At 46.5% G+C, this 26,344-nt stretch overlaps 1 protein-coding gene across 1 annotated transcript; it reads left to right on the forward strand.

Annotated features, from left to right (window-relative positions):
• Positions 1-1,727: 1,727 nt before the first annotated feature.
• Positions 1,728-26,015, forward strand: dna2 (DNA replication helicase/nuclease 2). Its single transcript, XM_007899082.2, is given in 24 exon segments — positions 1,728-1,855; positions 1,972-2,025; positions 3,779-5,112; positions 5,645-5,815; positions 7,057-7,240; positions 9,596-9,744; positions 11,972-12,103; positions 12,529-12,754; positions 13,971-14,088; positions 14,845-14,998; positions 15,501-15,695; positions 17,300-17,530; positions 17,892-18,008; positions 18,854-18,963; positions 19,697-19,806; positions 20,624-20,848; positions 21,584-21,777; positions 22,285-22,374; positions 22,457-22,476; positions 22,479-22,627; positions 23,007-23,096; positions 23,467-23,652; positions 24,370-24,516; positions 24,888-26,015. Coding segments are annotated over 24 exon segments (4,464 nt in total). The 5' UTR covers positions 1,728-1,831; the 3' UTR covers positions 24,942-26,015.
• Positions 26,016-26,344: the final 329 nt, after the last annotated feature.

Genomic DNA, 26,344 nt, shown 5'->3' on the forward strand with positions numbered 1-26,344 from the left:
GGGGGGATATGATGGGGGGGGGGTGACATCTTCACTCCTGTGGATCTAAACTCCTCAACCTCCCTGGGCTCTCCCTCACTCACCGAACCAGTGCATAATCTTGGCGTCTTGGGGTTCAATCCCCAGCTGTTCTTCCTCCCCCACATCCGGTCCCTGACCAGGAACGCCTTCTTCCCGAAACTCTGGAACACTCTCCCTCAATCCCGCTCCTTGCCCCCTCTCCCTCAATAATAATAATAATTCTTGAATTTGATATAGCACGTTTCATGTCTTCTCGACGTCTCAAAAGCTTCACAGAATATACTGTAAAGTGAATTGACTGCATTTTTGTGGGTGAAACGCGGCAGCCAATTGCGCACAGCAGTGTCCCACAAACGGGGTGGGGGGGTGACGGTGTGGGGTGTTAACAGTGGGGTGTGAGGGGGTGATAGTGTGGGGGTGGTGACAGTGGGGGGGGTGACAGTGGGGGGGGTGTGACGGGGTGGTGACAGTGTGTGGGGGGGGTGACAGTGGGGGGGTGTGACGGGGTGGGGGGTGGTGACAGTGTGTGGGGAGGGTGACAGTGTGTGGGGGAGGTGACAATGGGGGGTGGGGTGTGACAGTGTGTGGGGTGACAGTGGGGCGTGGGGGTGACAGTGGGGGGGTGGAGGGCGACAGTGTGTGGGGGGGGTGACAGTGGGGGGTGGGGGGCAACAGTGGGGGGGTGGGGGGTGACAGTGGGGGGGTGACACTGTGTTTGGGGGGTGCCAGTGGGGGGTGGGGGTGACATTGGGGGTGGGGGGTGACAGTGGGGGGTGGGGGGCGACAGTGTGGGGGTGACAGTGTGTGGGGTGACAGTGTGTGGGGTGACAGTGGCGGGTGGGGGTGACAGGGGGGGGGTGGAGGGCGACAGTGTGTGTGGGGGGTGACAGTGGGGGGTGGGGGGTGACAGTGGGGGGGTGACACTGTGTGTGGGGGTGACAGTGGGGGGGTGACACTGTGTGTGGGTTGACAGTGGGGGGGTGGGGGTGACAGTGGGGGGTGTGGGGTGACAGTGGGGGTGTGGGGTGACAGTGGGGGGTGGAGGGTGACAGTGGGGGGTGGGGGGTGACAGTGTGTGTGTGGGGTGACAGTGGGGGGTGGAGGGTGACAGTGTGTGTGTGGGGTGACAGTGGGGGGTGTGGGGTGACAGTGGGGGGTGTGGGGTGACAGTGGGTGGTGGGGTGACAGTGGGGGGTGGAGGGCGACAGTGTGTGTGGGGGGTGACAGTGGGGGGTGGGGGTGACAGTGGGGGGGTGGAGGGCGACAGTGTGTGGGGGGGGGGTGACAGTGGGGGGTGGGGGGTGACAGTGGGGGGTGACACTGTGTGTGGGGGGTGACAGTGGGGGGTGGGAGGCGACAGTGTGGGGGGTGACAGTGTGTGGGGTGACAGTGGGGGGTGTGGGGTGACAGTGGGGGGTGACACTGTGTGTGTGGGGTGACAGTGTGGGGAGTGACGGTGGGGGTGACAGTGGGGGGTGTGGGGTGACAGTGTGGGGGGTGACAGTGTGGGGGGTGACAGTGTGGGGGGTGACAGTGTGGGGGGTGACAGTGGGGGGGGTGGGGTGACAGTGTGTGTGTGGGGTGACAGTGTGTGTGTGGGGTGACAGTGAGGGGTGGGGGGTGACAGTGGGGGGTTGGGGGTGACGGGGTGGGAGGCGCTCACTTTGGGAGATACTGCGCACGCGTCGACTTCACCCCGAGTGACGTCAGGATTTTTCAAACCCGGCGGCCGCGCGCGCCCTGTGGGGTTTGGGACGAAATGATCGAATGAGGGACCAACCGCCACCGCCACCGCCCCGGAGGCCGCGCCATGTACCGACTGAAGCGCAGGCGGGTAAGCGGCGGCCCCTCGGCCACGGCAGGTTTGGGGCTCTGTCCTCCCCCTCTCTCTCTCCTCCCTCCTCCCTCCCTCTCTCTCCCGCCATTGACCCGCTGTGTTCCCGCCCGCAGGGGGAGCCGGCGACCGGGCAGAGCAGCATCGACGCCTTCTTCGACCAGGTCCAGGTGAGCGGCCAATAAATACCAATAACAATAGTAATAATAGTAATAATAATAACCCTTATGTTCGGGTACATTCAGGGCCCTGTTGTCTGGGACGTTGTTCACCACCACCACCACCACCACCTGGGGTTTGCGCGGCGCCCCCCAGCGCTTAACAGTGGACCCGCTCAGGGTCACCCACCGCCACAACAACAACAACAACAACAAGATTTCATTTATAGAGCGCCTTTCACGTCGGGAGGACGTCCCGAGGCGCTGGACATTTTGAGTCGGGACCCGAGCATTGGTGGTGGGGGGGTGGGGTGGGGGGGAATGGTCAGGGTGAGGGGAGGGGGAGGGAGGGAGCGAGGAGGGGGGAGAGAGTCGAGAGAGGAGCTGAAGGCACGGACGGTCAAAGAGAAAGGTTTTGAGACCGGCCTTGAAGGAGGAGAGGGAGGAGGCGGCGAAGGCACTGGGGGATGGAGTTCCAGGCCTCGGGGCTGAGAGGCTGAAGGCCCGGCCACCGATGGTAGGGCGGTTGGGGTGGGGGACGTGGAGCAGACCGGAGCCAGAGGAACGGAGGGTACGGGCAGGTAGGTAGGGGGATAGTAGGTCAGAGAGGTAGGAGAGAGCGAGGCCGTGAATGGCCTTATAGGTGAGGATGAGGATCTTGAATTCGATCCTCTGGGGGATGGGGAGCCAGTGGAGGCGAGCGAGGGTGGGTGTGATGTGGTCCCGAAGCCTGGTGCGGGACAGTACACGAGCTGCAGAGTTCTGAATGACCTGCAGCTTGTGGAGGGAGGTGGCGGGAAGGCCGGCGAGGAGAGAGTTCCCATAGTCCAGCCTTGAGGTGATAAAGGCGTGGACCGGAGTTTCAGCAGCAACAACAGCAACTTGGATTTATACAGCGCCCTCTGCGCCGGACGGCGTCTCAGAGCGCTTCACGGTAACGGATCCCGGGGCCGGGGCGGGGGGGGGGGGAGGAGGAGGGGAGGAAGGTAACCGAAGGCGCGATCGAAAAGAAAGGTCTTCAGCAGAGACCCGAAAATAGGGAGGGAGGAAGTGAGGGAGGGAGACGAAGGGAGTGAGCAAGGCAGGTTGTTGAATGTTATATATAAAAAAAATTATGCTTTTTTTTCACACACACACACACCCTTTATTTGTTGCCGGCGACCGTCAACCACCGCCTACGGTGTAAGATTTAACGAAACGCAAAACGGCGTTAAAAAAAAATTTGCCTCGCGCAATCGGCTGCCGCGTTTCGCCGACAAAATCAATTCACTTTACAGTGCGTTTCTGTGAAAAGCTCTGAGTCGTTGTGACGAACGTGGTAAAGCGCTACATCAAACGCAAGTATTATTGTTATAAAAAGGGCAGGAAATGTTACAAACCCAGTGCTGATCGACTGTTCGTGCACTTATTACCCGTGTGACGGTTTGAAACAGACACTAATGGGTGGAATTTGACAACTGTGCAGCCGCCAAAGAATGGCAAACACAAAGAGGTACTAATAATCCTTGCATTTGGATTCGAGACATCTCAAAACACTTCACAGAATACACTGTGAAGTGGTAAAGCTGTTTAAAAATTTATAATGTATGAAATGAAATTCCTCTTATTTCGGTACTCAATTATTCTGGCAATTATCAATTATTCTAGTACAACAGAAAACATACCACAAATACACAAATGATTTTATAAACTTGAATAAACTAGGATTTGAAATATTTTGATGATCTTCCCTTAAATAAGCGGGAAATATATTTTTTTCGTGCAGAAGCCGCAGAAACTTTTTACAGAAATTGGCCATGCAATGAGAGCTGCTGATCAAAGCAAGCGGAGCAGTCAGGATGCCGCAGTGACCATTAGTATCTTAGACAGCGGTGATGAGGAAGAAGATTTAATAAAATCAGCAATTCTAGAATCTGCGGTCACAGAGATTGTCCCTGAATCTCCAGTCATCCTGGGTGATGTGTACTCTGTTCCTGAAACACCAGAACACAAAATCGAGGCACGTCTCAAATTACTGGAGCCCAATGTGATGAGTACTCCCATGTCCTGTAACTCCCGTTTTCGGATAAACCGATCGAAGGAAAATGCTGGAGTTAAAGTTGCTCTTTTTCCCACCATTTTAAATTCTGAGAATGTGGACCAAGTGCAGAGAAACTGCAGTCTTCACAAAGCTGCGCAGAGGACTCGTCATGTTGGAGGTCGCAAGACATTTAGTCCCATTGAATTGTCAGGAAAGAGATTTGCTAACCCGAAAGATATGCCCAAACCTAAAAAGTTGAGATCAGCCTCTGTGAGAAAACCAAGTGTCACCGGGGTGCATGATGTGATAGACTCGCCTGGTAGTTTCCTGGATGAATGTCTAATGATTATCAGTCAATCCACCCCAGAGTCAAAGCACTGCAAAACTGTGAATTATAATGTGAATAGCAACCGGCAAAGCATCAAGGAAAAACAACCTGCTACCCAGGTTTCAATGAATTTCTTTCCAACAAGCTGTGCCAAGAAACCTGGGAATCTCCGTGTGACTGCGGTGAGCAAAAAGGAGAACTTCCAATCACTCGTATCAAGAAACCTATTGTTGAAGAATCCCTTCAAGAAAATTGATCCCAAACCAAACACTGCCTCAAAGAATGAACGTCAAGATTCAGTTTTTATTCGGATTGGTCGAGAAAAATACCCTGACACTGACAAAGAGAATGAAACCGATGACTTAATCAGAAACTCTGAGGACGTTGATGATCTATTGAGAGAGTTAAACAAAGCATCAATGGAACTGAATGGAGGTGCAGATGCTGTGAAAATCCCACCTGCCTCTGTGGACCTTTGTAAAGATCCCGGAGAGAAACGTCCATGTGAAGATGTACCGGAGCGTGAAGAAGCCTATGCTAAGCATGTAATGAACGAAGTTAATAAACTGAGACAAGGAACGGAAACAGAATCTTTTCATCTGACTGAGCTGTCACGCATGTCAAGCAACCTCGACATTACCACTGCTGCTGAACAGTCAGATGACCAATGGGAAGAAATGGATGACGGCTGGCTGGAGGAAGTCATGAGCCAAAGCTTTACAAATGTAACAGAAAAGCCATGTTCTTTAAGGTAAACCTGCAATGTTGTCCTAACAAAGTTTGAATATTTTTCTACGGTGGGTTTCCTATTGCTGCTTGAGTCAATGAGGGCAGGAGAAGCAATGCATTGGGGGCAGGGGGGAATTGTGGGTAGCTGTGTTCAGTGCTGAAGTCCCTGCCGTGAGTTATTTACGTTGGCAGTGAATACGGCAATGTTAGGAATGTGATGAGTGGAACCTGAAGCATTATGATGACTTGGCTGAGATCAGTAAACTCAGCACAGACTGAGATCGGACCCATTGAGCTGCTGCCCCGTGTGCTACAGTTCCATTCACTACACCATCCGAGTTTCCCTCGATGGCCAATATTTAACAGCAGTAGAAAAGCTGCTGGAGACAGAATGAAATGAGAAGTAGAGTTGATATAGATGGGATCACACAATTTCTGTTGATCCTTTCTTTGGCTTGTATCTCACATTTGCCTGGCTTCCTGAGCCTGAACAGAGGAACTAATGTTGTATGTAATTTGACGCGTATTGTTCTTTCTGACTTCTTCTGTCTCAGTAAGAAAACGTTTGGTGACAACGCAATTCTCTGCAAGGGAGTGAACAACCGGTACCGGATTGTGACAGTGAACGAAGTCACAAGCCCCAGTGGTTTTCCAGAGAAACATTTAACCATCACGGCGAGCCAGCTGGGTGACAGCACAGAGCAGTGTGTTCTTCAAGATGACTGGTAATAAAAGCACTGCAGAATAACAGCGTCATTCCTTCACACAAATTCTGAATGATTGTATTTAATACTTGAGATGTTTGATGAGATAAGGTGCTGTATCAAATTTATTTATATTTGTTACGACCAGACGAGTGGCAATATTTCAGACTACAGGCTGCTTGATTCTGCAGTGAGTCTCACTGCTTGCTTGGTGGGATGCCTTTACATTATTGTTTGTTTGGCAAGTAATAATAATCCTTGATTTTGAATTGTTTAAAAATTCAATTCTTCACCTCACCCCTCTCTTGCCTCTTTGTCTCCCTGCCCTCCACCTCTCCTGATCCCAACCCCCAGCTCAGGTGCAAATTCTGGGACGTCCTTCCTGCCTGAAAGACTCTATACAACTGTAATTTTTTTTTGATATAGTGCCTTTCCCGTCGGAAAGACAACAACAAATTACATTTGCATAGTGCCTTTCACATCAGGAGGATGGCCCAAGGCGGCGGACGTCTCAAAACACTTCACAAGATGTAGTGACTGTTTTGTAGGCGAACGCAGCACCCAATTTGTGCATAGCATTATCCCACAAACCCATGAAGTGAATGGCTAATTCTATCTGGGGGATTGCTGAACAGGACACTGGGAGAAACTCCTTTCTCTTTTCTGATAATGCGGTGGGATCTTAAATATCTTGAAGATAAAAAAAGATCTTAAAGCAAATGGGACCTTGGTTTAATATCTTGTTTGCAGGGTGGCATCTCTGACAATGCTGCACACCCCTAGCACTGCACTGGTGTGACCTAGACTAAAGTCCAATGTGGGCCTTGAACCCACAGCCTTCTAACTCAAACGCATGAATAATACAACTGATCAAGGCTGGTGAAGAAAGTAAACTAAAGTAAAGATGTGTTTACCTGAAATTGGCACAGAGATTGCACAGCAGCACTGGATTCACACTCCAGTCATGCTCTAGTCCTGCTGTCCAGTTTCCAAAACGCACAATGGGTTAGTATATTAATATTTAACATATTCAAGACTGAGAGCGATAGATTTTTAAAAACTTAAGGGATTTGGGGATAGGGCAGATAAATGGAATTAGGTTAGACGATCAGCCATGATCTTATTAAATGGCGGGGCAGGCTCGAGGGGCCGAATGACCTGCTCCTGTTTCTTATGTACTTGGTGCTTTGTCTTTTGTTGTGTGTGTGTGATGCAGCTGTACAGAAAATGTCTGTTTAGAAAATAATAATTATGTATTTCAGGGAATCCACTGATATCAAACCAGGAGACATTGTTCATGTTGAAGGAGAGAATTTCTCAGGTCCCTGGGTGATAAACAGGGATTGTGGCTACCTGATTTGGAACCCTGACCACCTAATTTCTGGAACCAGCGTAGCAAATAGTATCCGATGCATGCGAAGGGCTGTACTCAGCGAAAGGTTCAAGGTGAGATTTACAAAAAACGATTTAACTGAAGAAAGTATCTCAGAACTAACTGACTCAGGTAATAATACTTGCATTTGATATAGTGCCTTATCATGTCATTGAGACGTCTCAAAGTGAATGGACTATATATTTCTATGCGCAAAACATGGCAGCCAGTTGCGTCCAACAAACAGTCGTGTATTGTTACTATTTGTTTTTGTGTTATGTCCTTGAACATCCTCCATGTAGGATGCAAGTGTCCAATTTTAGATTTCTTATCTTTATCCTTTATAATCTGTTTATTAACATCTGAACTGGGTGCCTTTTAGGAAGAAGGAAAATTCGTAGGAATTACAGCCGAGAAGGAAGCCATTCGGCCCATGCTGTCTCTTTAATTTGGACATGTTGCCTAAATTGTGGAGTCCTGTCGATTGGGGGTTAGTGCACTAGCCTTGTAAACGAGAGGATCTGGGTTTGATTCCTGGGTGGGGAGAAACATTAGGCAAGTTTCCTTTTCTGGGGGTAATTGTACACAGTCAACCTACTTTACAATACATTCTGTGAACCACATTGAGACGCCTCACCGATATTTTGTCCCTCTGTGATCAGGGCTCCCTCTACCTCCTCGTCCTCCTTGACCTTTCTGCTGCTTTCGATACCGTTGACCACTCTATCCTCCTGCACCACCTCACCTCTCACCTCTACCTTAATGGTTCTGCCCTTGAGTGGTTCATATCCTACTCTCACATTGTCTCCACATTGTCTCCAAAATCATTGTTCATCTCCACAAATGGCTGCTCTTCTAGCCCCCGCACCGTCTCATGTGGAGTCCCTCAAGCTCTATCCTTGGTCCCCTCTTTAATATCTACATGCTTGCTCTTGGTGACATCATCTGCAAGCATGGAGTCAACTTCCACATGTATGCGAATGACACCCAATTGTATCTCTGCCTCCACCCTTGACTCCAGGACCACTGCTGTCCTGACAGAATGTCTGTCAGACATCAAGTCCTGGATGAGAGTTAACTTTCTACAGTTGAAGAAGACCGAGGCCCTCCTGATTGGTTCCGGTCTGCTCCTCCACACCTTAGGCACTGACAGCATCACCATCCAAGGATGAACACTCCACCTCACTGAGCCAGACCTTGACATCTTGTTTGACCCTCAGCTGTTCTTTCTACCCTACATCTGTGCCATGACGAGCTCTGCCTTCCCCCATCTCCGCAACATCGCCCAACTCTGCCACTGCCTTATCCCTCAGGCCACCGAAACCCTCATCCATGCATTCATCACATCTAGGCTCGACTACGCCAACTCACTGCTTGTCGGCCTTCCCAACTCTTCCCTCCACAAATTGCAGATCATCCAGAACTCTGCAACTCATGTCTTCTCCCGCACCAGGCTCCGTACCCCATCACCACCATCCTCGCCTGGCTCCACTGGCTCCCCATCCCCAAGAGGATAGAGTTCAAAATCATTGTCCGTGCCTTCAAGACCCTTCACGGTCTTGCCCTTCCCTCCCTCCGTGACCTGCTGACCCCATATCAACATGTCCGCTCCCTCCGCTCAGCAGACTCTGGCCATGATGGGCTCTGCCTTCCCCAACTCCGCAAGATCGCCCGCCTCTGCCTGGGCCACCCCACCATCGGCGGTTGGGCCTTCAGCCTCTCTGCCCCCACCCTATGGAACTCAGTCTCACATTCCCTTCGCTTCGCTCCCTCCCTAGCCTCCTTCAAGACACATCTCAAAACCTTCCTCTTCGACTGAGCCTTTTGCCACCCTCCTACCCTCCCGATCCCCAGCTCAGGTCCAAAAAGTCCAAATCCCTGACTGACCAGCGCCTTGGGACATCCTCCCGACGTGAAAGGCACTATACAAATGTAATTTTGTATTGTATTGTGATAAGGCATTATATCAAATGCAAGATTTATTATTATTTATTATTAAATTCTCTTTCCAATATCAGGTGAAAGCTATGTGCAATGGAATCCACTTTAGCCTGGGTTCAGTTAATTCTTGCTTTAATCTTGTTGAGCACAATTCTGCTTTCTAGAAAGTAGTTTTATACTGTTTTTAATGTTGGCTGTGGGATTTGGTTAGTGTGGTTTTGGCATAAGCTAGTTTGCTCCTTAATATGAGGTTTTTTGGGGGGCATTTAGTGGTGCAGTGAGTCAGTAGTGAGTATGGCAGATTATGCACCTAATTCAATTCATCTGCTTACATGCTCAAATGATGGAGGTTTCTCTGCATGAGAGTTACTGCAGGAAAGCTGAGACTTGCCATCTGGTAGAGTAATGAACCGCTGGTTAGCACGTATCAAAAACATTGTTCCAGTTCTTGATGAACCTCAACAGTTGTTTTTCCTTTTGTTTTGAAGGCCTGTGAAAGAGGAACAAGACAGATGCTGTTTGGCACCTTGGTTCATGAGATCTTCCAGAAAGCAGCAACTAGTCACGGGTTCACAGAGGACGCACTGCAAAAAATTACCTCAAAAACTCTTCGTGCCTTAAAGTACTTAGGAGAGATGTAAGCCCCACTTGGTTCAATGTCTGGTGTTGCGATTAATTGTGGAAATAGCTGAGCAACTAGAAAAGATTGTCGTTTTTATTTCTGCGTGTGAAGGGTGGGAAATGCAGGCAGCATAATACCTGAAGATCTCTGGTACTATCTTGCTCTCAACAAAATTGGACAGTTTCTTTATTAGTGTTGTTGAGATGAACAACAGCAACAAGAAGATTACATTTGTATAGCGCCTTTCATGTCGGGAGGAAGTCCCTAGGTGCTGGACAGTCAGTTTTGGACCCGAGCTGGGGGTCGGGATTGGGGAGGGTGGGGGGAGCAGGGTGATCGAAAGCAGTCGAAGAGGAGGTTCTTGAGATGGGTCTTGAAGGAGGCAAGGGAGGGGGTGTTGCAGAGAGACTGCTCGATGGAATTCCAGAGGGTGGGGCAGAGTGGCAGAATGTCCGCCCGCCAATGGTGGGGTAGGCGAGGCTGGGGATGTGAAGCTCGCTGAGCGGAGGGAGCGGACAGGATGGTAGGGGGTTAGGAGGCCGCAGAGGTAGAGGGGAGCAAGACTATGGAGGGCTTTGAAGGTGAGGACCAGGATCTTGAACTGTATCCTCTGTGCAATGGGAAGCCAGTGGAGTCAGGCGAGCATGGAGGTCATGGAGCCTGGTGTGGGAGAGGACATGGGCTGCATTATTCTGGATGATCTGCAGCCTATGGAGGGAAGAGTTGGGGAGGCCGACAAGCAAGGAATTTGCGTAGTCAAGCCTCGATGTATGAGGGTTTCGGCGGCCTGTAGTGTGAGACTGTGGCGGAGCCGGGTGATGTTGCCGAATTGGGGGAAGGCAGAGCCGGTCATGGCACAGATTTCGGGTAGAAAGGATACTTGATAGTCAAACGAGATGCCAAGGTTGTGGACTGGCTTAGTAAGGTGGAGTGTGCAACCATGGATGGTGATGCTGTCAATGCCTGAGGTGTGGCGGCCCTGATGGGAGACAATCAGGGGAGCCTCGGTCTTGTTGACGTTCAACTGAAGAAATTTAGTTCTCATCCAGTACTTGACATCTGACAGACATTCTGTCAGGACAGCAGTGGTCCTGGAGTCAAGGGTGAAGGCAGAGAGGTACAGGGTGTCATCCGCATACATGAGGAAGTTGACCCCATGTCTGTGGATGATGTCACCAAGAGGGAGCATATAGATTTTGAAGAGGAAGGGACCAAGGACAGAGCGCCGAGGAATGTTGCACAAGACGGTTCGGGGGCTAGAGGAGAAACTGTTTGTGAAGATGAAGCGGAGGCGATCTGGACCAGTCAAGGACAGAGCTGTGAAGGTTGAGGTGCGAGGAGAAGCTCAAACAACTTGAGTGCAATATGTGTAAACTTTGGTAGCTGTAATCAAGCAAATCAGGGAAAGAAAGCTGGTGCAATATCCTTCATGTGAAAGCAACAGTGCTGTTGCGATTCCTGAAACTCCCCAAGCACTGCTTTATGTTTGTGATACCTTGTGTGGTTTCAGTACACAGGGCCCCCTGTTTAAAGACCAGATAGGTTAGGATTAACAAAGGAATTCTAGCTGTTGAATCAATCTGATTACAAGTGGGTTTTTGCCAGATGTGAGGTTTCTGCAGCGGCCTGACTGACACATGGAGCAATGCCACTTGTCTTGTAGGCATATTCCCACCCTGCCTGGAGCGCGCCAAAACCGCATTGAAGGTCCATTAAAGTGCTTTGAAGTCTACAGATGTTTTTAGTGTGGTTTTAGTTACAAATGCAGAATGTTAAGTAGTGTTGCAGGGGCCTTGATTTTATGAAGGTTGAGGACATTCAGCTGTACTGAAGTCCCTTAAAACAGTAAACTGATTGTCTAGCGTAGAATTATATAGAATATACAGCACAGAAACAGGCCATTCGGCCCAACTGGTCTATGCCGGCATTTATGCTCCACATGAGCCTCTTCCTGCCCTTCCTCAACTAAACCTCACGTCCTCCCGACGTAAAAAGCGCTATATCAAATGCAAGGATTAAGTGGGGTTTGTCTTTGAAGAAAGCTGTTACACTCCGGATATGGTACATGGAAATTCTTCTCTGAGTTCTCAATAGCTGAAAATAGGGACTATTAAGCATGGCAAGGCTTTTCCTTGTAGGCCAGTCTTCTATTTGTTCCACAAATATTGTTTAGTAATTGATAGATTTAGGTAATTACATTTTCAATAAGTTTTTGCACTAATCTTGTTAACTGGAACTACAGGTACAGCCTAAAACTGAGTCAAGCGGAGGTATTGCAGGAGATCAGTGAATATGTGCCTTCAATCATCAAGTGGGCTGAAGATTTTATGCACAACTCCCCGTGGCCCAGCAAACAGCAATTGCAGCTTAAACTGTAAGTTATTTTCCAAATTCGTTCAATGGATGGATTAAGACAAGTGATGGTGTGTGTAGAGTTATAATGGGTAGTTAATTTGACCATTTTAAGTTAGAATGCAAGTCAGATATTTAGGCTTTGCAGTAAAGAGCAAGTTATCTCTTCTCGGAAGCCAAGTTGCTTCAAATGATTCTGAGTGAGGGAAATGTGCCTGGCATTGCATGTGCCATTGGGGGAGGTTAGACATTCCATGATTGTGCTTCAGTTCTTCATTGTGTCTGAATTTATTAATGTTGCCGCAGAATAAATTTAGCTCTTTGCTTTCAGCAACACCTCCTAGTCTCTCACTCTCTACCCATCTCACCACTTTTTATATGCTGCGGATCTCTGCAATTGGAGCTCCTGACAAGTTGATGTAACCTCTCCGTGTGTACTCTCTGTAGCCCGAGCGAGCGAAATCTGAGTAGACAGGATGCCATGAGTAGCATCACAGTGACTGATATTGAAGATATTGAAGAGAATATCTGGTCCCCAAGATTTGGTATAAAAGGCAAGATTGATGTAACTGCCTCTGTTAAAATCCATCGCCAGTCTAAAAGCCAGACCAGAATCATGCCTTTGGAGCTCAAAACGGGAAAAGAATCCAATTCAATAGAGCATAGGAGTCAGGTATGTAACTGTTCTATAAGTTCTCAGCACCTTGATAACTGTAATAGTAACAATCCTTGTATTTGGTACAGTGCCTTGATCTATCAAAATACTTCACAGGATTTACAACAACAACAAAATTACATTTACTGCAAAATGGAGTGACTGTATATTTGTGGGTGAACGAGCAGCCCAATTGCGCACAGCAACGTCCCACAAACAGCCATGGAACGAATGACCAATTGTTTGGGGATTTATTGGCCAGGACACTCGGAGAGAGAAACTCCTTCTCTTTTTGAACAGTGTCATGGGATCTTTAATGTCCATCTGAACAAGCAGACGAGATCTTGGTTAATGTCTCACCTGAAGGACGGCACCTCGGACAATGCAGTAACCCCCCAGCTTAGACTGTGATTCCAAGTCCCATAGTTGGAAAAAAGTAAATTGGGGTGAATTTGCTCAAGCCTCTCGCACACCTCCCAGTAGGATTGCAGTGGCTTGAATAATGTTCAGTGTATTAGTTCCTGTGGATTGATTCAAGTGAATCAATGGGAGTGAATAACCATGGAGACACCCTAAATCATATACCCTACATCACTGGTGTTAGTAGGAATAGAGGTGTATTGGAAGGTTGGAGACTCAAATGGAGTTTAACCACTGGTAAACACTCACTATCCGCTGCCTCCGCTTGGCTGGCTCTGGCCTCCCGCTTGTCCCTCCCCGCCAATTCCATCATCGGCGGACATGCTTTCAGTCACTTTGCCCCCAAAACTTCAGAAATCTCTCCTTCAATCCCTCCACCTTGCCCCCTCCTTCCCTTCTTAGATCATGACTGAAGACCTTTCTCTTCGATCGTGTTTATTGTCGCCACCCCACCGGCTCAGTGTCGGGCTCCGCCACTGTTAAGCGGTCTGAGACGCCCCGGGTGAAGAATGCTGTATAAATGCAAGTTGTCGTTGTTGTATCACTCCATGCCATATCACTGTGTGTTCACCCACTGCTCCCCTGAGTAAACTGGAAGATTTTTTCGAAGAAGGAAACATTAATCTTGGTTTCACATATAGTGCAGTGGATAAAAGCAAACGTGAGGTCTCAGTCTCATTTAAAAGACTTGGATAATTTACTTATCTTCATCTGCTCTTGCATTATCTATAACCATGTAAAGATTGTGTTTGTTCATCTTTGGTAACCGCACTAAGAAAGTGAATATAAATGTGTTGAATCGTTTCCCCTCCAGGTGATCCTGTACACCTTGCTGAGCCAAGATCGTAGGGAGGATCCGGAGGCTGGCTTTCTTCTCTATCTGAAGACTGGGACAGTTTACCCTGTGCCTGGCAATCGTATGGATAGGAGAGGTACAGAGTATCGTAGCATGGACTTTTTGCTTAAGGGAGGGAGGAATGTACTCCACCATGCTTTATTACAATAATCCCTGCAGTCTGATCTATCACCTTCTCATCAAGAGTCTCAAGACACTACACGTGGGGATTGCTGGCCTTCTCCTTTTGAATTGTGCCATGGGATCTTGTACAGGCAGTCAGAACCTCAGTTTAATGACTCATTTGAAGGACAGCATCTCCAACTAATACCGTGCAGGAGTGTCGGCCTAGATTGAGTTCACAATCTGTTGAACTCTTGGGGTTGGAAATGTAAAGATAGTAAAAAGTACATCTGAAAATGCTTAAAAAATGTAATGGCACCTAGACACCACTAGGTATGTCAAACATAATTCAGAGGAGGTCTGGAGGTGGGTGCCATGTTGGTTCAACAACAACAAGATTACATTTGTATAGAGCCTTTCACGTCGGGAGGACGTCCCAAGGTGCTGGACAGCGTACAGCATTTCATTCAGTATGAGCATTCCACATAGCCTTGCAGGTCCCAGGCTTGATCCTTGGCAAGCATTGAGTTTAACATTCTTACTGGGATCACAGGTAGGACTCAGGAATTGGCTTTGGTGCCTTTGGGCTAAAACATTTTCTTTAAATAAAAAAATTGTATATTTTGCTTGGCTTTGATTACCTGGTGTTTTATATGTATATTTATATGAATTGTGTAATTCTCTTTCGCTCCCAACCACCCTTGAGTAATACTTTTTTTCTACTCAACAGAATTGCTGAAGCTAAGGAACCAGCTGGCTTTTTATTTAGCCAATGGTGTGGTTCAGTCCAGCACGCCAAAAGCTGGGCTGTTACCTCCTGTGGTCAGTGACAGACTGGCCTGTAAATTCTGCTCACAGCTTCGGAACTGCGCTTTATACAGCAGGTAAGGGACTGCTTCTGATGGCTGGTAACAAGTTACATGCAGACAAAATACATCCTACAAAATACTGCTCTGAGCTGTGGGTACTGGGAGCTGCCCTTTCCTGGCTCTGAGCTATTTGAATAAAACAGAATTTCTGATCATCGTCTCTAATCTTTTATCTCTTTAAGGACCAAGTATGCTTGAGGTTAGATGCTCATTCCCCCAGCGTTTAATAAACTATTCTGTGCCCTGTCCTGCAATTTTTTATAACCAGATTGCTCTTTGAAAGAGCCAGCACAGGCACGATTGGCTGAATGGCTTCCCTCTGTGCTGTAGGATTCTATGAAAAGTCATCCCACTACCATTTAAGTGGTGCATTTACTGAATGAGCTATTGAGTTTTTTTTGTGTGTGTTGAGTTTGAAACCCAGCGCTCAACCAAGACAGCATGAATAATATAATGACTGGGGACTGGTAGGCTAAACTAGATAAACAGTGGCCTCTAACCAGCTTGTGCTCTGCAGGGCAATTGAGGAGGAGCAGGCTGCCAGCTTTGTGCCAGCAGAACTGAAGCCAGTGCTGGATCAGGAGACCGAGCATCTGACTCGTGGACACCTTCAGTATTTCAGCCTTTGGTACCTGCTTTGCATTATGGAAGCAAATACGATGGACAGCAAAGGAGGCCGGAGACTCATCTGGATGCTTTCTGCAGAGGAAAGGTGAGAAAGAGCTGACTGTGTCTGAGCCCCAAAGATGATGGCATAGCAATTGTCACTAAACCTGTGGTATTTGCAGTAACGTTACAATGTGGTTGAAAATGTAAGTTCGCTGAAATCAGATTTCTGAATATGAAACTTTAATAAGTGGAAAAGGAAATCAATCCTTAGGTATTTTGTCTGCAAGGCATTTTATTATTTTGAAATTTAAAAGCCATGCTTTTCCCTGCTTTTGTGTACGACATCTGGTAGGTTTATCATGCATCTAGGCTATCTGTTTGAGCTTCGTTATCGAAAAAGGAGCTACTTGTTTGAGACTTGGGGGAGGAAGTGAGAGAAGGTAGGTGGGGTGAGGGGACATTGCTTCTGCTGGTTACTAATCTCAGTTGTGTTACTGAGTGGAGGTTGGCTACATAGGGGCAGAGAAGGAGAAAACTGTTCTCACCAGTGGTTCTCACTGGAGACAGGTTGAGGCTTGAAGCTGGGCATCTTTTGGCTACTGGTACTGCTTTTTTATTTAACAGATCTGAAAAGAGGAAGGAGAAAGTGACTTCAATTCAAAACGCAGATAACACCATAGTAAAGTTCTATCAGCAGACATTACAAATGTTGTAATAAATAGCTGTGTTGGGAACAAAATATGTTACTAGATTGCACTAACGCTTTGCGAACTTGGAAATGTGTGTCTTAATACTTTGGCTGACTCAGGAATCAAGAGTGCTATCAGCAGAGCCATGTTGACACAAAGCGCTTACAGAGCATATTTTATCTTGAAGCACTTCAAAGATGAAAGGAGGAAAACGGGGAAAGTTGAAGATGTTGACCAAAGGTACGGTCGGAGAGATGGATTTTTAAGCAGGTCAAGAAGGTGCAAAGTGAAGAGAGAATTGCAGAAGATGAGGAAAATAGTAGCAGGCGGGTTGGAGGGAATGAGAAACTAGCAGCACACCAGAGTTGAAAGAGTAGAGGGTATGGGCAGCAGAATAGGGCTGGAGAAGTTTGCAGAAGTCGGAAAAAGGAGGTTTGAGTGTATTCCAGACAGAAAGAAATTAGTGTAAAAAAAAATCTAATTAACTGAAAATTAGAATAGTGTAAAATATGTATTTCTTAGAAATTAACAGCAGCCTGTACTCACGGTAGGGGGAGCAGGAACCTCAACGTCCGCCCCCTGGATGTGAAATAAGTGGTGGTCTGTGCACATTGAGTGGTAATACAAGCATTGTACCCTATGAAGTGCCATGATAAGGCACTGAATCAAATGCAAGGATTTATTTTTGAGCAGCCTTGGTAGAATGAATGGCAAAGTTTGTGTCTTGGTATACACAGTCAATTCAGTTTGTAGCATATTCTGTGAAGCGCTTTGAGACATCTCAACGATGTGACGTGATAAGGCACTATATCAAATGCAAAGATTAATATTCGTGGCTTCACTAAGACCCTCAGTGCCTGTGCCATCAGCTCAGGATTTCTCTTCGAAGACCAACCACCTTGTGTCAAGCTCTGCACTGATCACTGTTCACAATAGCAACTAAATATGTCATTTGTCATGAGCAATATTGAAACTAGAGTTCTATTTGGATTGAATGTGTCTTTATGTGTTTATCTAGGGAGCAGCAAGGTGGCTGTATTGGTTACCTTCTACGAAATGGTGCAGCACAGGCCATCTCTGATGGACAGTACCAGCATCAGTTCATACGGAAAAATGGCTTCATCCCGGACACTGCACTCATGGCTGGAGACCGAGTGGTCGTGAGCGGACAAGAGAAACAGCTGCTAGCTCTGTCTTCTGGATACATCATTGGGGTGACTGAGTCCCAGATTACCTGTGTACTCGATCGGTAAGCATTGTCCTGTAGAAAAGCTGCAGAAGTGATTTACCCTAAAGATGGGGACATTTTTAGCAGTGAGATTTTTTTTTCCTTTCTCCATAACCATTCTGAGTGGCATGTTTTGGTGCTGTAAGACTCTATTCAATGTGTAATTTATCTTGTGCTGGGAGAGCCTCCCATAGAAATTTACAGCACAGAAAAAGGCCATTCAGTCCACCGTGTCTGTGCTGCTTCCTTTAAGAGCAATCCTTTCCATCCCACTAACCTTTCCTTTCTCCGTACCCCGGCCTCTGCATGTGGGATGTTCACTGTCTGAAATCATTTGATGCGCCCTTGCCTGTCGCTGTAAGTCCTTGCATTGTTTTACCAGGAATCTTTCCAAGCTGCCCGCTGAAACTATTTTCAGGTTTGATCATGATGAAGGAGTTGTAGGTGTGAATTATCACCTCGCAAACCTTTCCAAACTGATGGAAGCCTCCGCAGTCAGGTGAGCCCAAGCTGCCTTTAGCACAGAATCTGTTCTTTGGGGATAATTTTATCCATATCTGTCAGTTTATCCAATGAGCAGCTACACCCCATGTTTGACATCTCACCTGGCCTGAGCTAGCTGAGCTCTCCTATGGCAGCAATTGCCATTATCATCAGTGTCCTGGGTTAAGCAGAGAATATCAGCACTTAAGCCGGCATGGAGAGTGTCAACAAGCTATTTAGTTATGAGGTTGATGCAGCCGAGCCTGATTCCAGGCTCACCCACATCTGTCATTAATCTGGTACTGGGCATTGTTTTGTAGCAGGTTTCAACAACTGTTGATGTTTCTCCAGTACGAATATCCTGCTGATATTCTCTGCCTAACCAGGGCACTGAGGTAGATGTGGGTGAGGCTGGGATCAGGCTCGGCTTCAGCAACCTCAGTAGCTAAATAGCTTGTTGACACTCTCCATCCCAGCTTACACAAGAACAATGCAACAAAAAAAATACATTTGTATAGTGCCTTTCAGGTTAGGAGCACATCCCAAGGCACTGGACAGTCAAGGATTTGCACCCGAGCTGGGGGTTGGGATCAGGAGGGGTGGAGGGCAAGGAGGGTGCTGGGTAGGAAGGATGTTCTTTATTAAAGGTGGAAGTAGAAGGGTGACCGAAGTTGTGGTCGAAGTGCAAGGTCTTGAGGCAGGTCTGGAAGGAGGCAAGGGAAATGCACCTTTTGGTGAGATACTTGTGGATGGACCCAAGAACCAGAAAAGATGAGTCCTTGCTTTTAGGACGGGAGGGGAGAAAGCTGGTGCTGGGCGTTGTTTTGTAGCAGGTTTTAACAACTGTTGATGTTTCTCCAGTACGAAACTTCGAGAGCTGATCGTGGACCATCGACCTCCTCAGTTTATTCCTCATCTCAGCACTGTGCTTCCTCAGGAGGTGAAAGAAACTGTGGCAAACATTCTAAAAGGTACACTTTACAGTCACTGCATTCGCAGCAACAGCTCGGAGAAAGCACACAATTAATTGATGGTTCCGTATACAAGCAAATAGCAAGAGAATTGTTTTAATGACTGTGCACGTGCTTCACTATGCACTGTTACCTGGAAGATCCCTTGGCCTTCTTCAGCTTATTATATAGTTACCATTTTATAATGACTTTCATGTCAAATAAACATCTCAAAGCACTTCACAAGATATCATTTATTAGATGTATAATTTACTTTCTAATACAAAACACCACTGTCCACATCCTTACCCACACCAAACTCCAAATGCCCATTCCCACAGCTCCTAGTAGATTGATTTCAAGGTCCTAACCCTTGCTATAAATCCCTTCACACCCTAGAACCTCCCCATCTCTGTGACCTTCTAATCCCACCTACTACTTGCCTCTCTAAGCCTTTAGCTACTAAGCTTTTAATTACTAGAACTCTCTCTAACCTACCACTTTGACTAAGTCTACGGTCACCTCATCCCTTGCTTGGTGTCCACCTCCAGCTTTGTGAAGCTCTCTGAGAGGTTAACGTACATTTAATTGAACTATATAAATACAAGTTGTTGTTAGGCAGTTATTGTTTATCCTCACATATAAAGAATGGTCATTTGGATGAGACACTGGAGGTCGTCTATGAGAATATTGAGATGAGGCCTCATCAGTATTGTCTCACTGTGGTTCTAACGGCACGTTTTTCCCATTCAAGGACTCAACAAACCCCAGAAACAAGCTATGAAGCGAGTGTTGCTTTCCAGGGATTATACCCTGATTGTAGGCATGCCAGGCACTGGGAAAACTACCACCATCTGTACTCTGGTAAGCCACACTCTGAAATAATAATAATTCTTGCATTTGATATAGCACCTTATCATGTGGTTGAGCAGAGGGAGCGACGGGGTTTGTAGGATTTGAGGAGGTTGCAGAGGTAGGGTGGGGCAAATACAGTAAAGCTCCATTATAACCAGATAGTTGGGGGTCTATAAAATCCCAAACAGTGCTACAGTAGGGCACAATCGCTGGTCCCTGCTCCCCATTCAATACAAGAACTTGCATTTATATACCGGCCCTCACACAGGGTGCTTGACAGTGACAGAACACAATGCTGAGCCGGCGGGAGGTGACCGTAGACACAGTCAAAGGACGGTCTTCAGGCGCAGTCTGACGATGGGGAAGGAAGGGGCAAGGCAGAGGGATAGAGGAAAAGTGTTCCAGAGGTTCGGGGCATAGTGGCTGAAAGCATGGCCACCAATGGTGAAACGGAGGGCACGAGGGACATGCAGGAGCCTGGAGCCAGTCAAACAGACAGCGGATAGTGGACTGGGGAGTAAACAGTCCGGAGAGATAGGGAGGTACCTGGGCATCAAGGATTTGAAAACGAGTGCGAGTATCTTAAAATCCGTTCCATTCGGCAAAAGGGAGCCAGTGGACCCTGTCTAGAACTAGTATGGCCAGTTCTGTGCATGGCCACAAAGAGACCGCTAGCTTCCCACATAAACAATGGCTGATTTTTATATCTCAAATTGCTGCCGATGTCACTATATGTATATACAGACATATAACAGGGTATGTCTATGTATGTCATTGTTCTACCTGAATAGCACATACTGATGTTTTCTCCTTGATGTTGTCAAAGGTGAGGATCCTTCATGCCTGTGGCTTCAGTGTCCTCCTGGCCAGTTACACTAACTCAGCTGTGGACAACATTTTGCTAAAGCTGGCTAGGTTCAAAGTGGGCTTCCTGCGTTTAGGGCGGGTGCAGAAGGTTCACCCCAACATCCAAAAGTTCACAGACGAGGAGATTTGCAAAAGGAAATCTGTCCACACCCTTGCTGAACTGGAAGAACTGTACAGCAGTGAGGTAAGTCTGACTGCTACTTACTGTACAACAACAACTTATTTGTAGAGCACCATTCACGCAGGCTAACGTTTCGGAGCACTGTACGGGGACTGGGTCAGATGCTGAGTGGGGGGGAGGGTGACAATAGGCGTGGTAGGCTATTAGGTGAAAACCAATAAACGGGGGTTAGGCGGACGGCTAGAGGTTCGGCCAGTGGGGGAATTGGTAAGCTTAGGCCCGAGTTTGCCGAGCGGAGAGGGCGAACAGAGGAGTGGTGCAGAAGAAAATCAGAGATGGGGAGGAGCTGGGGCAGGAAGGGGTTTACAGTTGAGGGTGAGGAACTTGAAGATGATCTATTGGAAGGCAGTGGAACCTGCTGAGGACTGGAATGATGGTTGTGCGGTGTTTGGTGTCAATGAAGATACTGTAATGTGAGTGCTTCTCTTTTCCCATCTCTGTCCTCATTCTCTTCTGACTCAGCGATGTGTCTGTTCGTCACATGTGATCCAAGAGAAAAGAAAAGCTACGTTTTGTTTTAGCTCCTTATCATGCTGAAACATCTCCCAAATTACATTAGTTACTGTCAATTGATTGTTTTCTAGCGCCAGAGGTGGCAGCCATTTTGTGCCCAGTTAGGGCACACACTAACCTTCTGTCCTTGTGTTACAACTGGAAATGTCCATTGGTCTTGTCTCTTTGTGTTATTTGTTACTTATCTTGCTAGAAATGTCCACTAATGTTTTGTGTGTGTTACAGCTGGTTGTCGCAACAACCTGTATGGGAGTTAAACACCCAATTTTCAGCCGTCGACGGTTTGACTTTTGCATTGTGGATGAGGCCTCTCAGATCAACCAGCCAATCTGTTTGGGTCCCTTATTTTACGCTGATCGGTTTGTGCTGGTTGGCGATCATCAACAGCTGCCACCCATCGTCCAGAGTTCCGAAGCCAGGTATGTGGAGTCCCATTGTGTAGTGGTTAGCGCGTTTGCCTAACAAATGAGAGGATTCGGCTTCGATTCCCGAGCCCAGCAAAACATTAGGCAAGTTTCCTTACTCCTCACGCTCTGTTTACCTAGAGATAGGTAGGAACCTGGTTGTTAGTCGATTGGCAGGTCGATTTCCGGGGTTAGTAATCCCTCCAAATAGATATAATAATACGGTCACTCAATCCATGATTGTTTGTGGGACACTGCTCTGCGCAATTGGCTGTCGTGTTTCTCTCACAAAATATACAAGTCAATTCATTTTACAGTATATTCTGTGAAGTGCTTTGAGACGTCTCATGCGCATGATAAGTTGCTATATCAAATGCATTATTATTATTTTGTTTTTCTTGTGACTATCATAAGTGTAGCCCTGAATCTCTGACTCCCTTACTGGTCAAATAAGGTAATTTGCCTATGTTTTGTGCGTTTGCCCTTTCTGGGAAAGCTATTGAATATATTTTGTGTTTACAGAGCTCTGGGAATGGACGAGAGTTTGTTTAAGCGTTTGGAGCAGAACCACGATGCAGTCGTTTACCTGAATGTCCAGTATAGAATGAACAGGTACTCCTATATCACAATCAGTCCATTGCAAGTGAATGCTAGGCATTACTGTTCTCTAATAAACCCTTGTCCATCTTTACAGCAAGATTATGTCGCTCAGCAACAACTGGTGTATGAAGGGAAGCTGGTGTGTGGCTCCGAACAAGTGGCAGCTGCTACTCTGCAGTTGCCCAGGTGGAACGAACTGGACTCATCTTGGCTAAAAGACGCCCTGGAGCCACGTCATCCCATCTGTTTCCTGAACACCGCAAAGGTGAGCAAGTCTTCACGCTGACTAATAGAACCCAAGTGACCATTTCTCTCTCATCTCAATCAACTTAGCTCATGAAGCATCGGGATAAGAGCTGGTGAGTACTGTTAGATGTTGTGGCTCTTGTGAACACAAACCACCAGATATCCTTCGACTGCCCTCCTACCCTCCTTGCACTCCACCCTCCCTGATCCCAACCATCCCCCAGCTTGGGTCCAAATCACTGACTGTCCAGCACCTTGGGATATCCTCCTGATGTGAACGACTCTATACAAATTAATTTTGTATTATTTTAATGGGTCAAATTGCCCTTTTCTGTGCTGTAGCATTCTATGATTCTTGAATCCCAAATCAGACTTAATGTCTGTTCTTTGTGTCCAAGGTACCAGCCCCGGAGACAGATGAGCCTTATGGTCTGGGTAATGTTACAGAGGCTCAGTTGGTGTACCATCTAACAGCTGTGCTTTTAAAGGTGTGTACTTTTATTCTGTCAGGAAATGATGCTGTGTGGACTATTGTACTCTGACACAACCTGAACAGGCTTCACTTTGGATGCTTGAGAGTAGAGTTCCTAACTTTAAAAACTAAGTACAAAGCGTTTGCAATATGTGTGGAAGGAAAAATTGAATAATTACTGTGAATCATCTGTTGCATAGCTTACTGCATGCTTCTAATTGTAATGAGAGATTTCTGAAATAGTCCCGGAGGCACTGCGAGTGAAGTGGTTGCCTTTATTTCATTACTTAATACATTTGGCCACAAGCCAGACTGTCGTGATTATGTTATAAAATGCATTGTTTGCCCTCTGCATGACTTCAACTCTGGAATTGTATTCCGCACAGGCTGGATGTCGGGGCTGTAACATTGGCATCATTGCCCCGTACAGACAACAGCTTAAAACCATCTCCGCACTACTGGCAAAAGAGGCAGCCTTCAGTGCCGTGGAGGTGAACACTGTGGATAAGTACCAGGGAAGAGACAAGAGTGTCATCATCGCTTCCTTTGTGCGGAGCAATCGTGATGGCAATGTAAGTACCAGATGTGCCTGTTGTGTCAAATGTTTGTGCGATTGTTCAGTTTGTGCAAACCTGATGAGGTTGTAAAGTTACCCCGGTATAACTGGGTACTTGTGATATTTAATAACAAATCAATTCCTTTCACCACTGAAAGTTGTTTTTCACTGTAGGATTAGCAAAGTTGAGCTCACTCACAGCCCGGCCTATTTCTTTGGAATAGAAAATACCCCAGAGTGAAGTTCTTTTTAGATTTTTATAAATGTACTTTTTGGTGTATATATTTTTGAGTTTCCCTGTCACTGAATTGACACTTTCATGCTCCTCATAGACTCAGACTCTCATGTCTGAGCCGTGGAGCTGCGACTGGTCAAAGCTCTTCCTCCATGATTTTAATTTAAAACCTATTGATATATTCCCGATTGTTTCCACCTCTCCTGATTGGTGCTTATGTTACAGTCACTGAATATCAGCACCTGTACCCATGTAACCAGTTTTCATGTGAGAAGCTGAACAACAAATGTTAATGCAATGATAATAGTAATCCTTGCGTTTGATAAGGTGCCTTCCACGTCACCAGGATGTCTCAGGATTTCACAAGATTTCCCGTAGTGACTATATTTTTATAGGCAAACATGTTGCCAAGCTGTTAAATCAGGGTGGTCCAACTGGCAGTTGGTGATGGGAAGTTGTATTATCATGAAGAATATAACTTTACTCTTTTTCTAACAGCTGGGGGAGTTGTTGAAGGACTGGAGACGTCTCAATGTTGCTGTCACTAGGGCCAAGCACAAGCTGATCATGGTGGGCTGTGTTCCAACATTGCGTCGATATGCCCCGTTGGAAAAATTACTTGATAACCTAAATGCTGAACAGATGATATCCTTTACCTTTACAAATAGGAAAGTGTAACAAGCCAAAACCTTAACGGGTTGGGTGGTCTCAGCTGGATAAGCAGTGGGAAATCTTGACAGGCAGTACTCAATGCCAAGTTATGGGGTTTTACCTGGTTAGACTCCAGCAGACCAAAAGAAAAGCACAGCATCCTGGGAGGGAGAGAGGTAGGAACTGTCCCATGACACAGCTTTGTTAAACTCTTATTGTTACAATCATGGTGTTGACATGGAATGCTGCCTTTATACATGGAGGGATGGTTGTCAGGTCCTGTTGGTTCAGGTCTGAGTGATATTTCACACTGTCTCAATCATACACTGCAGAATTGCTGTGCCTTTTTCCTTAACAAACATCACATCATTGAACTTCCGCCAGCAGCTCATGAAGTGGCTGCTCCACAGACCAGCTGACCTGAGTGACTTTCCCTCCAGGCTGAAGAACTTGAATATGCACTGCCAAGTGGCTCATCTCATCATAGTCCTCCCTTTCCCTCCATTGGTAACTTATCTACCTCATGAAGGAAAACCCCATTCTGGTCAGCGTTGCAAGTCTGACATTAGATAGGCAATTTTGTATGTTGTTTCTCTAACCTCCTCTCCCCCCACCTCACCTTCGGATAAGTAAACTTGATAGAAACTGAAGATTAGAAACTTCTAAATTGTCAATTTTGAATACAGTGGAATTTAAGGTGCTGATTTTAAAAAAAAAATTAAAAATTGGTTGACACTGTTAATATAGCTCCCAAATGACTTAGTCACTGTCCAAGACACTTAGTCAGTGTCCAGATTACTTAGTCAACATAGACTGAAATATGGACACTATCCAAAAAGACTCAGTCACGGATTCTAATTTCATCACGTCACTGCAGATCAAATCATTCAGTAGATACATTCTTGACTTTGATCTACCAGAGCATTATAGACATTAATACCCTTCTGGCCTACTGCTGTATCATTAACAGCCATATCAACACACTTTGAAATGGTCTTGTAAGCTGCTTACTCAGTGAATAAGGTACATGGTAGAATCTACACTAACTTTACATATATGAAGAACTTTTGGCGGTTAGTTGAAATGAAACCTCACATTTTCCCTCATTGTATCACTCATTTTACAACTAAAGCTGCATCAGAACTAGTCCAATCTGGGCTGAGGTGACTGCTGTACAAATGCAGAGCCACATTGCCAATTTGTTTGTAAAAGCTGCTGTTATAATTATGCTTTGTAATCCTAAGAGCTGTGTTGTTTACAGTTGTGTTGGGAGATTATTGATCGCATACGTTGTGTAGAAGGATGTTAGATTGTTTTGCAGTCCAAGTTATCAAATGTACAATTGTTATCAAGTGTACACCCTATCTTGGGATTGTTTCTTGAAGAGGTCAGGGCTGCACTGATTTACAAGTGCAGAACTAGCTGCTACTTAACAAGTTGGTAATGATGCTATTTTAATGCGTAAATTAAATAAAATGCTAATTAAAAAAAAATTCTGTATGTGTTGAAGGAAAATCACTCTTACGTAGAAGAGAAAAAATGACAAATGTTTCCAGCCCTACTTATGAGCGTTATTGTTATGACAATAATCATGAATTACAAAATGATGTTTTTTCTGTTTAAAACTGTTGAAGGGGAAAATTGGGTGGAGGTGGGGGTTGGAAGTACCGTCCTTCGAATAAGACTTTAAACCAAAATCTGCTTGGCAGAAAAGATCCCATGATCCTGTTGGAAAACAGGAGTTTCTTCCAGTGTCCTGGCCAGTAATCCCACAATAAAGTTGGTCAGGGACATTGCTGGGTGCAAATTGGATACCATATTC

This window comes from Callorhinchus milii, unplaced genomic scaffold (genome assembly GCF_018977255.1).
Source record: "Callorhinchus milii isolate IMCB2004 unplaced genomic scaffold, IMCB_Cmil_1.0 Scaffold7, whole genome shotgun sequence".
Classification (NCBI taxonomy): domain Eukaryota; kingdom Metazoa; phylum Chordata; class Chondrichthyes; order Chimaeriformes; family Callorhinchidae; genus Callorhinchus; species Callorhinchus milii.